Consider the following 12,500-nt stretch of genomic DNA (forward strand, 5'->3'; position numbering starts at 1 on the left):
TACTTGTTCAGTGATGCCCGTTTCACTCGCTCAACTATACTGTTGTGACGCTTGGTATACGCAGCCGAATACCGCATACAATGGTTGGCGACGTGGGGTAGGGTCTCGGGCTGTGTGCCGCACCGTCTGCATCGTTTGTCACCCTGTGTCCAGGGCCGGGCTCCGTTGAGGGGGAGGAGGTTGAGGCGGGCCCGATGAATGAAGCGCCAGTCGGCGAATCTTGTGAACTGTCCAGAGCGCATGAAGTGGGAGCTTGACTTGTCAAGAGCGACACATTCCATGACCTTGCCTTGGTTGGCGAGGGAAGTAAGCCGCCTATCCCGTTCTTCTTGTAGTTGACGCCGTAGTGTGCTGATCACCTTCGTGCGTCTTCTGGGTGGGATGGTTGCTTCATTCCTTTGCAGTTCCGGGCCGTCCGCGCTGAAGATCCACATCACATCAAGGCGGGATGAGGCTTTCCGGGCTTCAGTCCACACTGTTTTGAGTCCGCTGGACGGGCTTCGGAAGTCATTTTCATTGTCCCCAGAGAGGTAACGTCCTAGAAGATCCGGCGTGACGGGCTCCATGGTACGTAGTCGCTTACTGACTGTGGTTTCAACAGCTTTCCCAGCTAGTGAGCGGGTGGCTGGATCCCTTGACGTTAGTAGTTTAAAAGCTGTGTCAACTCGTGCAGCATCACTCAGCTCTGCTGCAATAGGGATGCCACAAGCCCCTTTATGTGTACTCCCATATATGTAGTCGGTGGCCGCAGAGTTTGGGAGGTAGAGGGTCCGCCGAATAAGGGGTCGGAGGGATTCGTCAAGCCGCTTCCATTCACTTTTGGTGTGGGATCCCATCCGCATAGCGAAGTTCAGGCCAGGGTAGAGGAACGTTTTCAACGCGTCCAGTCTTTGCCATGGTGCAAGTGCTGAGCCGAGTATCTTCTGGCCAAGTTCCACAGCATCCTCCACCGTGGATTTCTCCGAGAGGGGATTGAAGCCCACAGGTCTCCCTAGGTATGTGAATGCTTCGAATTCTGCTATAGGTCGTATTGGTGTGTCCGCGATGAAGAACTGTGTTGCACGGAGTCCCACTGGCTGTTTCCCCGACATGTGCATCGTGCGGCACTTGGAAGGGTTAAGTGTTAGTCCAATTCCTGTGGCAAGCTGATTTATCAGATCTAGTTGTTGCTGAAGCTCTTCAGGGGTGCCCGCCATTGGGGTGATGTCGTCTGCATACGCCAGTATGCGGTGCTTGTCGTCGGTTCCTTGGATCTGCCGCACCAGGGGGTCGATTACCAAGTTGAATAACAGCCCACTTAGTGGGCAACCCTGGCGAATTCCAGCATCAACCGGTATCAGCGGTGTCATTCCCTCGCTGCACATCACTGTTGCCTGGTTCTCCTTGTATATATCCTCAAGGATTTCGCAGAATGTCGGGCCAACTCCTGACGCTTCGGCGGCTTGGATCAGGCTTCGGTGCGGTACAGATCCGAATGCGTTAGCGAAGTCCAGAAAGCCGAGGCACAGTTCTTCTCGTGTTGTTCTGGCGAGGTCAAGGCGTTCTTGTAACACAAAGTTGTGCTCCAGTACGCCATCGTAGGGAAGAAACCCCTTCTGACATGGTGATAAGACATCGTTATCCAGTAACCAGGCTTGCAAACGTGTGGCCAGGCACCCAGTGTACAGCTTTCCTATAGTCCGACCGAGTGATATGGGCCTCCAATTCGAGAGATTTTGACGGTCACCTTTCTTGTGTATCAGGATAGTGCGGGTTGTCTTCCAGCTCGTGGGAATCCTGCGGTGTTTTATGCAGAGGTTGAAGATGGCAGCTAAGAAACGGCAGTCGGGGTCCGCGCAGCGCCAGTGCTTGTATGTGAGACGGTCGTCGCCTGGTGCCGTGTTCTCGCATTTTTTCAGGCGTCTATTCACTTCCTCCGGGGTAAACCGGCTCAGACCTATTTCCACATCGGCTCTGGGTCTTCGAATTTCCGCATTCTCATTAGGTTCTTTTGGGCTCCACGCGTCCTGGAAGAACCGTGTTATGTCTGCCATCCCGACCTCACAGAGGGAAGGAGGGCCGTCGGTAATGAGTCGTACTGCTTGTCGTCGATTTCTCCTGTAGAGGGCTTGGATTTCTTTTGGATTGCTGGCATTCACCTGGCGACGTACACCCTCCCTGGCTGGTGGCAGCCTCACAAGTTCAGACACTGTGTTAGTCGCGCCCTCAAGTGCTTCCTCTATCTACACTTTGATCTTAGCCAAAAGGCCGAGAAGCGATAAATATTACACGTCCAGCTTACGCTCTGGTCACGGTCGCGGCACCTGCCTCCTCGGGTGTCACGTCGCCAAATTCAACATGATGTGGTGCGTGTAAGAAGCACTAGAATGATAGTCGGACTGCATGAAATGCGCATGTTAGCGGACGGAACTCGTGTTTCTTTCTCCCTTGTATCCGCCAAAAGACCGAGAAGAGATATACACTGCACGTCTCCCCCGTTTCGCTTCTGTCGCAGTCTCGCCTTCTGCGTCCGCGCGTGGCACGTCGCCGGTTTGGGCATCGTGGTATATGGGTACGGAACACTAGGGTGTTAGTACTCATGCATCACGGCCCGTGAGATAAAAATGATTGATTGGAAATTGCAAGAGAGAGGAAGAAAGAAAGAAAGAAAGAGAGAGAGAAAGAAAGAAAGAAAGAAAGAAAGAAAGAAAGATAGATAGAAAGATAGATAGATAGATAGATAGATAGACAGACAGACAGACAGACAGACAGAGAGAGAGAGAGAGAGAGAGAGAGAGAGAGAGAGAGAGAGAGAGAGAGAGAGATAGATAGATAGATAGATAGATAGATAGATAGATAGATAGATAGATAGATAGATAGATAGATAGATAGATAGATAGATAGATAGATAGATAGATAGATAGATAGATAGATAGATAGATAGATAGATAGATAGATAGATAGATAGATAGATAGATAGATAGATAGATAGATAGATAGATAGATAGATAGATAGATAGATAGATAGATAGATAGATAGATAGATAGATAGATAGATAGATAGATAGATAGATAGATAGATAGATAGATAGATAGATAGATAGATAGATAGATAGATAGATAGATAGATAGATAGATAGATAGATAGATAGATAGATAGATAGATAGATAGATAGATAGATAGATAGATAGATAGATAGATAGATAGATAGATAGATAGATAGATAGATAGATAGATAGATAGATAGATAGATAGATAGATAGATAGATAGATAGATAGATAGATAGATAGATAGATAGATAGATAGATAGATAGATAGATAGATAGATAGATAGATAGATAGATAGATAGATAGATAGATAGATAGATAGATAGATAGATAGATAGATAGATAGATAGATAGATAGATAGATAGATAGATAGATAGATAGATAGATAGATAGATAGATAGATAGATAGATAGATAGATAGATAGATAGATAGATAGATAGATAGATAGATAGATAGATAGATAGATAGATAGATAGATAGATTGAATGAATGAATGAATGAATGAATGAATGAATGAATGAATGAATGTGTACCCTAGTGGCCAGACAGGACATTTCCCAGTGGTTGTCTCCAGTGTGTTCTGTGTCTGCTGTAGGTTCCCTGCTTTGCTTGGTGTTGTTTCTACGCTTCCCTCTTTTGCCTGTCTCTGGTCATCATGGCTGATGCTTATTGATGCTGTTTCGGAATTTTTGTTTTTTGTTTTGAGACGGGTGGGCCACACCTGGAGGTAGTGCAATACCAGGGCAACCCTTGACAGTGCCGAGGCGAGCTTCAGACACACTGTCTCGGGCCAAAAATAAGATTAATATCGTGAGTCCAAATAGGGCTCGTATCAGATATTAAGCTGATAAGAACAGAAAATTTATTTCGGGATGTTAGTTGCGTTACACTGGAGAATGGGGTTACTTCTATGTACAGTATTTACAGGATAACATGATAGGTCTTATGCCAAGGAGGTATGGATGTACAAGGGGAGACCCATTAGGTCACGAGCTGGCGATGTGTGCCGCGTAGATGTCCCGTGTCGCAGAGATGACAGCGCTTACGCACAGCTTCTTCATCTTTTTTAGGTATCTGCGCGAACAGAGGCGCCTGAGGAAGTGATCATTCTTGGGATCCCAGCAGCCGAGGGCACCGACAACGACTGGCTCGATGGTAACGCGTTGGAATCTTCGTTGTAGGTATTCCTTGACAGGCTGGTACTTGGTGACCTTTGCTGTGCGGGCTTCTTCGAACGCTGACTGGCGGTTCTCGAATGGGCAAGTTATGTCGACGATGATAGCTTCTTCTCCCCGAGCAAGGATGATATCCGGGCGGAGCTGGGTGTCACCAACGGGTCGGTTTTCAGAGATTATGGTGAACTTTGCTGTGGATGCTTTCCTCACTCGGTCGACGATGTCGTTGTGCCGCCTCGTCATTGCTTGGCTTTGCCTCATGCAGTGGCACACCACATGAGGCAGGGTTTCGTTTTGGTAGCCACACCTTCGGCACCTCTTGTCACCGTTTGCCCAGGTTCTTGCGCCGTTTAGTGGAAGGAGATTCAGGCGGGCTCGATGAACAAATCTCCAGTCCGCGAAGCGTGTGAATAGGCCCGTGCGGAAGAAGTGGGTGCTGCTGGGGTCGAGTCCGGCGCAGTCCATGACCTTGCCTTGGTTGGCAAGGTTGTGAAGAGCATCCGTGCGCTCTCTATCGAGTTGGTCGCGTATGGTGCGCATTATTCTTGCTCTCCAGCGCTTTGTCATGGCCTGGCCTTTCCTGGTAATGGTGGCACCACCTTCCTCGATGGTCCACGTTACGCAGAGCCGACGAGAGGCTTTCCTGGCCTCAGTCCAAACATTGCAGAGTTCATTTGTAGATGCTCTGTAGGATCCCTCTGTGTCTCCGGAAAGGAAACCCTCCACGTCACTTGGGGAGCATGTTGTGCGCAGGCGCTTGCCGACTGTGTCGAAGAGGTCCTCTTTGGCTATCCTTGCCACCGCTGGGTCCCGCGATGTCAGGAGCTTGAACGCTCCGTCGATCCTTGCGATATCGCTTGTCTCTGCCGCAAGAGGTATGCCGCAGCATCCCAATCCGGATTTACCGTAGATGTAGTCATTGGTGGCATTGTTGGGAATGTAGAGAGTCCTCTTTATGAGAGGTCGCAGTTCCTGGTCGAGTTTCGTCCAGTCTGTTTTCCCCAGGCGTCCACAGCGCATGGCAAAGTTAAGGGACGGGTAGACAAATGTCTTCAGCGCATCAAGTCGTTGCCAAGGCGCTAACATGGATGTCAGGATCCGTTTCCCCGTGTTGATGGCCGTATCAATTGTTGAGACATCCTTTAGTACATTAAAGCCCACCGGTCGTCCGAGGTAGTTGAAGGACTCAAACTCCGCCATGGTGCTGATGGGCCTGCCATTGATGTGGAACACTGTGTCTCGCAGTCCGACCGGTTGGTGCCCAGAGATGTGGAGGGTCCTGCATTTGCTGGGGTTGAGGGACAGCCGGAGGGAGGATGCCAGGGTGACAATTCTGTCGATGCGGTGCTGTAGGAGCTGGGGATCCTCTGCGAGCGGTGTTAGGTCGTCAGCATATGCCAAGATGGCGTGGTCTCTGTTGGGGCCCTGGATGTCACGAAGTATAGGATCTATTGCCAAATTGAACAGCAAGCCACTAAGCGGGCATCCTTGCCGTATCCCACGTTCCATAGGAATGGGCGCTGTGGAGTCGCCACTGGTGAGGACACGACTAGTGTTACCAGAGTAGAGGTCAGATATGATTGCTGTGAAGTCAGGTCCGGCGCCAGCTACTTCCACAGCTCTGATGATGGCACTGTGGGGGATAGAGCCGAAGGCATTTGAAAAGTCAAGAAATGCCGCACACAGCTCCCTGTTGTTGGCCCTGGCATCGTTGATGCGTCGCTGCAGAATGAAGTTGTGTTCATACACGCCGTCGTATGGCATAAATCCTTTCTGCGTGTGGCTCAATACATCGTTCTGCGCGATCCATGACTGTAGTCTAGAAGCTAGGCAACCGGCGTACAGTTTGTTCAGCGTTCTTGCAATAGAGATGGGTCTCCAGTTGCTGATCTCATCCGGGTTCCCTTTTTTGAAGATGAGGACTGTTTTTGATGTACGCCAGGAAGCGGGGACACGCTTGTACTTAAGGCAGATGTTGAATGTCACTGCCATGAATATACCATCAGGGTCGACGTCCAGCCAATGCCTATAGGTGAGACGGTCGTCGCCGGGCGCGGTGTTTTCCGTCTTGGCGGCCTTCCGCCTGACCTCCTGTGGCGTGAAGTAGCTGAGGTCCATCTCAGTGGTTGCACAGGGGCGATGTTGTAGAAAACTCGTGTCGCAGTCCTCTGGCTGCCAAAGGGCAGAGAAATGGTTCTCTACTTGCTCGCATGGGATTTGGCACCTTGTTGAAGGTCCGTCACAGATGAGCCGTACCGCTTGGCGCCTGTTTCTTTTGTACAGTTTCTGGATCTGTCGTGGGTCTTCCGGGTTGAGCTGTCTGATGCGTGAGCCTTCGTTACGAGGAGGGGGCAGGCGAACCGCACTGGATGCTGCTTTGGTGGCTTCTTCAAGGATACCTTCGAACCTGGCCCAGCTGGCGTCTGAGACGGTGGCATCAAGGATGGCATTCAGCTCGGGAACAAAGCTTGATAATACGAATGTTTCCCGAGCTTCATCGTGTGATTGGGCAGGGTGTTGGGCGTCATCTTCCTCAGCTGGTATGCCGCCAGCCTCTTCCACCTGGTCCGTAGTCGTGAGGGCAGAGGACTCGATGGTGTCACTGCATAGAGGTTCTGCGGAGATGCATGCTTCGCTCCCATCTGACGCGGTGGCCAGAGAATCAGCCTGGGAGCCTCTTGAGTCCACTTCCGGACCCAGCTGAGGGGCCACTCCTGATGGGGGGGGTGCATCGTTTCCCTCAATTAGTATGTCGATGGCCTCTTCCACTTGGATTGGGGCAGGGAGGGCAGAGGGCTCGGTGATGATACCGCTCGGAAGTTCTGTGGGGTAGCATTCAATGCTCCTATTTGGCGTGGTGACTGAAGAATCAGCGGGGGGGCCACATGTGTCATCTTCAGGGGTCAGCTGAGAGGCCGTTGTTGATGGATGGGCTGTGGTGCTGTTCCTGTCATTCAGCTCAGGATCATCCTCTGGTGTGGCTGCTGGGCCATGGTGCTCCAGGGGTTGCATCGCGCGGTTGCGGTCAACGCCAGCTGCTCGTGCCTCCTCCCGTCTGTGCCATACCGTATGGTTGTATAGCCCTTTCTTACTTGGGAACGAGTCGTGGCAAATGCTGCACACATGGCGGAAGGATGTTCGGCTTGAGGGCTGCGCTGGCTGACTGGGGGTCAAGCTGCACTTGTGGTTTTTCGGGCGGTTTCCCAGTGGCTCGTTGCAGATTAGGCAGAGGTATAGGTACTTTCTGATGCGGTAATTGTGCCCTTGCTCCAGGTGCCGCGTCAGTGACTGTCGTTGGCTCGTCCACGTTGCGGATCGGAATGCCTGTGTGCAGCCGTCTTCGGGGCAAACGAAGTAGTCAGGGAGGGGGAAGAACACTGTGAGCGTCTCTCCCTCTCTAAAAGGCTGTCGGGTCAATGCGTCGCCGTGGCTCGATGCAGCTTCCTCGGTCGCCGTTGTAGAATTTCTCCTAGGCAGTTCTTGCGCTGGCTGTCCATGGGGCGACGTCCCAAGGTCCGGCGTTCTCGTAGAAAACATAAAAACCGGACCTCCCCCGCAGTGTAGAGGGCTGCAGGGCGTTAGCTGTAGAGGGCTTCCGAGGTCGTCGCCTGTCGACATGTGCGGCTGCCTAACTGCAGGGGTGGTAGCAGGAGCAGACTGCATTGGTTGGAGTCCGAGGCGTGAAGTCGCCGGCTTCACGGCGAGCTGTCGATGGGAAGCGCCTCTCCCCAAGGATGGGCGAAGGGGGCGTGGTCACAGGGTGACCGTCCCGGGTCAGGCTGCCTCGGGAGGGGGCAATGAACCAAGCCCAGAAAGGGCCCTCCCTTTGCGGACACTCAACGCCCTGAAAAGGGCGGTAGGCAGCAAACGGCCTACTTAGTGCCACCTGCGAGGTGAAGAGTGGCTGCTTCGGGCAAGGGGCAATAAACCAAACCCCCACAGGGGCCTTGTCCTTGGCTGGCGCGCTAGTCGCCCTGAAAAGGGCGGTACACGACAGGGTGTACTCGTCGCCACCACTCTCAGGCCTTTTGGCGATCGAAGTACTACACTTTGATCTTAGCCAAAAGGCCGAGAAGCGATAAATATTACACGTCCATCTTACGCTCTGGTCACGGTCGCGGCACCTGCCTCCTCGGGTGTCACGTCGCCAAATTCAACATGATGTGGTGCGTGTAAGAAGCACTAGAATGATAGTCGGACTGCATGAAATGCGCATGTTAGCGGACGGAACTCGTGTTTCTTTCTCCCTTGTATCCGCCAAAAGACCGAGAAGAGATATACACTGCACGTCTCCCCCGTTTCGCTTCTGTCGCAGTCTCGCCTTCTGCGTCCGCGCGTGGCACGTCGCCGGTTTGGGCATCGTGGTATATGGGTACGGAACACTAGGGTGTTAGTACTAATGCATCACGGCAGGTGAGATAAAAATGATTGATTGGAAATTGCAAGAGAGAGGAAGAAAGAAAGAAAGAAAGAGAGAGAGAGAGAAAGAAAGAAAGAAAGAAAGAAAGATAGATAGAAAGATAGATAGATAGATAGATAGATAGATAGATAGACAGACAGACAGACAGAGAGACAGAGAGAGAGAGAGAGAGAGAGAGAGAGATAGATAGATAGATAGATAGATAGATAGATAGATAGATAGATAGATAGATAGATAGATAGATAGATAGATAGATAGATAGATAGATAGATAGATAGATAGATAGATAGATAGATAGATAGATAGATAGATAGATAGATAGATAGATAGATAGATAGATAGATAGATAGATAGATAGATAGATAGATAGATAGATAGATAGATAGATAGATAGATAGATAGATAGATAGATAGATAGATAGATAGATAGATAGATAGATAGATAGATAGATAGATAGATAGATAGATAGATAGATAGATAGATAGATAGATAGATAGATAGATAGATAGATAGATAGATAGATAGATAGATAGATAGATAGATAGATAGATAGATAGATAGATAGATAGATAGATAGATAGATAGATAGATAGATAGATAGATAGATAGATAGATAGATAGATAGATAGATAGATAGATAGATAGATAGATAGATAGATAGATAGATAGATAGATAGATAGATAGATAGATAGATAGATAGATAGATTGAATGAATGAATGAATGAATGAATGTGTACCCTAGTGGCCAGACAGGACATTTCCCAGTGGTTGTCTCCAGTGTGTTCTGTGTCTGCTGTAGGTTCCCTGCTTTGCTTGGTGTTGTTTCTACGCTTCCCTCTTTTGCCTGTCTCTGGTCATCATGGCTGATGCTTATTGATGCTGTTTCGGAATTTTTGTTTTTTGTTTTGAGACGGGTGGGCCACACCTGGAGGTAGTGCAATACCAGGGCAACCCTTGACAGTGCCGAGGCGAGCTTCAGACACACTGTCTCGGGCCAAAAATAAGATTAATATCGTGAGTCCAAATAGGGCTCGTATCAGATATTAAGCTGATAAGAACAGATTGCTTTTATTAATGCTAGAAACATGATTTACAAATATTTAAAAGAGTCACATATGATTTACAGGAAATAATCGAGGTCAGTGAGAGCTAATGTCAAAAAACTATGTGGGCGACTCTCCAGTCAGGTGAAATGCATAAATGTCCCTGGATGCAGAGATGACGTCACTTGTGGCCATCTTCTTCATCTTCTTTAGGTACTGCTTAGAGCACAGGCGTCGGAGACAGCGGTCGTTAGCTGGGTCCCAGCTTCCCAGGGCCCCAATGATGACGGCGTCGACGTGCACTCTGTTGAATCGTCGTAGGAGGTGGTCCTTGACAGGCTGGTACTTGGTGATTTTGGCTTCTCTTGCCTTGGTGAGTGCTTCCTGCCTGTTTTCGAAGGGGATGGTAACATCAATGATGAGCGCTTCCTCGCCGCGGGCCAGGATGATGTCGGGTCGCAGTCGTGTTTCACCAACTGGTTGGTTCTCACTTATCAAAGTGAAGCGTTCTCGTGCGGCTTTCTTGACCCTCTCGACGATTCTGTTGTGCCTGTCGGTGTAGCGGGTGCTCATTCTCATGCAGTGGCCAAGAACATGCGGCAGGGTTTCCGAATCATGGCCGCAGCGCCTACAGCGCTTGTCCTGGTGGCTCCAAGGCTTGGCTCCATTGAGCGGACGAGGTTGAGCCGGGCTCTGTGGACGAAACGCCAGTCGGCGAATCGTGTGTAGTCGCCACTGATCATGAAGTGCGAACTTGCCGGGTCCAGTGCGACGGCCTCCATGGCCTTTCCTTGGTTGGGTAGACTTTGCAGATGGGTGTCCTTAACGTGTGAAAGTAGGCTCCGGAAACACGCCATCAGTCTGGTCCGTTGCTTGTTTGTGATGGTCGTGGCCTCCCGGGACACCGTTGGTCCTGAGTCCTCCTCTATTTCCCACGTCACCTTCAACCGTGTGGACGCCTTCCTTGCTTCCGTCCATACATTCCGAAGGGGATTGCACGCTCTGCGGAAGTCGCCTTCGTTGTTGCCATTGAGAAATTCTTCGATGTCAGCGTGGCTAGCCTCGTGTCCCAGTCGTCTGGTCACAGTTGTGTGTAGTTCGTCGAAGGCGAGCTTCGCTACTTCGGTATCCGGTGACGTCAACAGCTTGAAGGCATTGTCGATACGACAAACGTCGCTAAGCTCTGCTGCTAGAGGTATGCCACAAGCTCCAGCCTTTCTGCTTCCGTGGAGGTAGTCTGTTGACGCCGACTGCGGGAGGTAGAGCGTCCTCTTCAGTAGTGGTCGCAAATGGTGGTCGAGCTTCTCCCAGTCCGTCTTCCCCAGAGATCCGCACCGCATCGCGAAATTGAGCGCTGGGAAGACGAATGTACGGATAGCATCGAGTCGTTGCCAGGGGGCAAGTGGAGATGCCATGATCCTGGTGGCATTTTCCATCATCTGAAGAAGGTCTTTATCGTCGTGCAGTATGTTGTATCCGGTCGGTCGTCCGAGGTACTTAATACTGTCAAACTCCTTCAGGGATTCTATCGCCTCGCCATTGACGGTGAATGATGTTTCGCGGAGGCCCACTGGTTGTCGCCCGGAGAGGAGGATGCTGCGGCACTTGTTTGCGTTCATTTTAAGTCCGAGTGCCTGTGCCATGGAGGTGACTGTGTTGATCCGCCTTTGCAGTGTGGCCGGGTCTTCTGCCATTGGGGCCAGGTCGTCCGCGTAGGCGAGGATGTTGTGCTGTACGTCGTTTTCCTGGACCTGCCTTATAATGACGTCCATGACAAGATTGAAAAGGAGGCCGCTGAGGGGGCATCCCTGGCGAATTCCAGCTTGCACGGAGATCGGCCCGGTGGAGCCTTCTCCTGACATGACGGTGGTGGTGTTCCCTTCATATAGGTCACGGACTATATCGGTGAAGACGCTTCCTGCTCCGCTGTGCTGGACCGCATCGATGATGGCCTTGTGAGGGACGGACCCGAATGCATTGCTGACATCGAGTAGGGCGACGCACAGGTCTTTCTTGCTGGTGCGGGCGGCATCAAGTCGGGTTTGGAGCACGTAGTTATGTTCAAACACGCCGTCATACGGCAGAAAGCCCTTTTGGCAGCGGCTCAGGACTCCTTCATCCATAATCCATTTCTTGAGACGATTGGCCAGGCATCCCGTGTACAGCTTGTTACTGGTCCTCATGAGGGTGATGGGTCGCCAGTTGCTGAGGTCGTTTTCGTCTCCCTTCTTGTGGATTAATATCGTTCGGGTCTCTTTCCATGTGGCTGGTGTTCTGCGGTACTTGAGGCAGACGTTGAACACGGAAGCCAGGAAAATACACCTTGGGTCTGCCTTCAGCCAGTGTTGATAGGTCAGTCTGTCGCTCCCGGGGGCAGTGTTCTCGCATTTACGAGCCTTTGCTAGTACCTCTTCCGGCGTGAAGGGGTGCATAGAAATTGTGTTGTCAGCGGTCGGGCGGGCTTGCAGAGCAGCAGTGTCGATGTCGTGGTCTCCGCTGCGCCAGAGCTGCGTGAAGTATGATGCAGCGTCGTTCGTATCTACTGGACATCGCTTGCCTGGACCGTTCATGATAAGCCGTATTGCTTGACGACGATTTCTGCGGTACAATCGCTGGATGGCCCGCGGGTCGTCCGGATTGATGGTGCGGCGAAGGGTGGCGAGGTTTTTAGACGGGAGTCCTGCTGCTGCTGCCACCTGGTCCACTGCCTTTTCCAGCAAAGTTTCAAAGTGGTTCCAGCCGTCGCTGGATATGTCTGCAGAGTAGATGGCGCGGACTTCCTGCGTAAGATCATTAAGGGCACTATTCGGTTCGTCCTGGCATTGTTCC

At 50.9% G+C, this 12,500-nt stretch overlaps 1 protein-coding gene, 1 non-coding gene and 1 pseudogene across 2 annotated transcripts; all 3 read right to left on the reverse strand.

Moving 5' to 3' along the window:
- Positions 1-3,736: 3,736 nt before the first annotated feature.
- LOC135376306 (U2 spliceosomal RNA) lies at positions 3,737-3,934 on the reverse strand. Its single transcript, XR_010417623.1, has one exon. It is a non-coding gene; the product is annotated as a U2 spliceosomal RNA (small nuclear RNA).
- An 83-nt stretch (positions 3,935-4,017) lies between these two features.
- Positions 4,018-7,824, reverse strand: LOC135376255 (uncharacterized). Its single transcript, XM_064608864.1, has one exon. The coding sequence runs from the start codon at positions 7,822-7,824 to the stop codon at positions 4,018-4,020; it is 3,807 nt and encodes a 1,268-aa protein (XP_064464934.1).
- A 1,713-nt stretch (positions 7,825-9,537) lies between these two features.
- On the reverse strand, positions 9,538-9,718 carry LOC135376362 (U2 spliceosomal RNA; annotated as a pseudogene).
- Positions 9,719-12,500: the final 2,782 nt, after the last annotated feature.

This window comes from Ornithodoros turicata, unplaced genomic scaffold, assembly GCF_037126465.1.
Source record: "Ornithodoros turicata isolate Travis unplaced genomic scaffold, ASM3712646v1 ctg00001067.1, whole genome shotgun sequence".
Classification (NCBI taxonomy): Eukaryota; Metazoa; Arthropoda; class Arachnida; order Ixodida; family Argasidae; genus Ornithodoros; species Ornithodoros turicata.

Excerpts from the sequence above, each read along its gene's own strand:
- LOC135376255 (XM_064608864.1), bottom strand. The coding sequence starts at position 7,824 with ATGTCGACAGGCGACGACCTCGGAAGCCCTCTACAGCTAACGCCCTGC.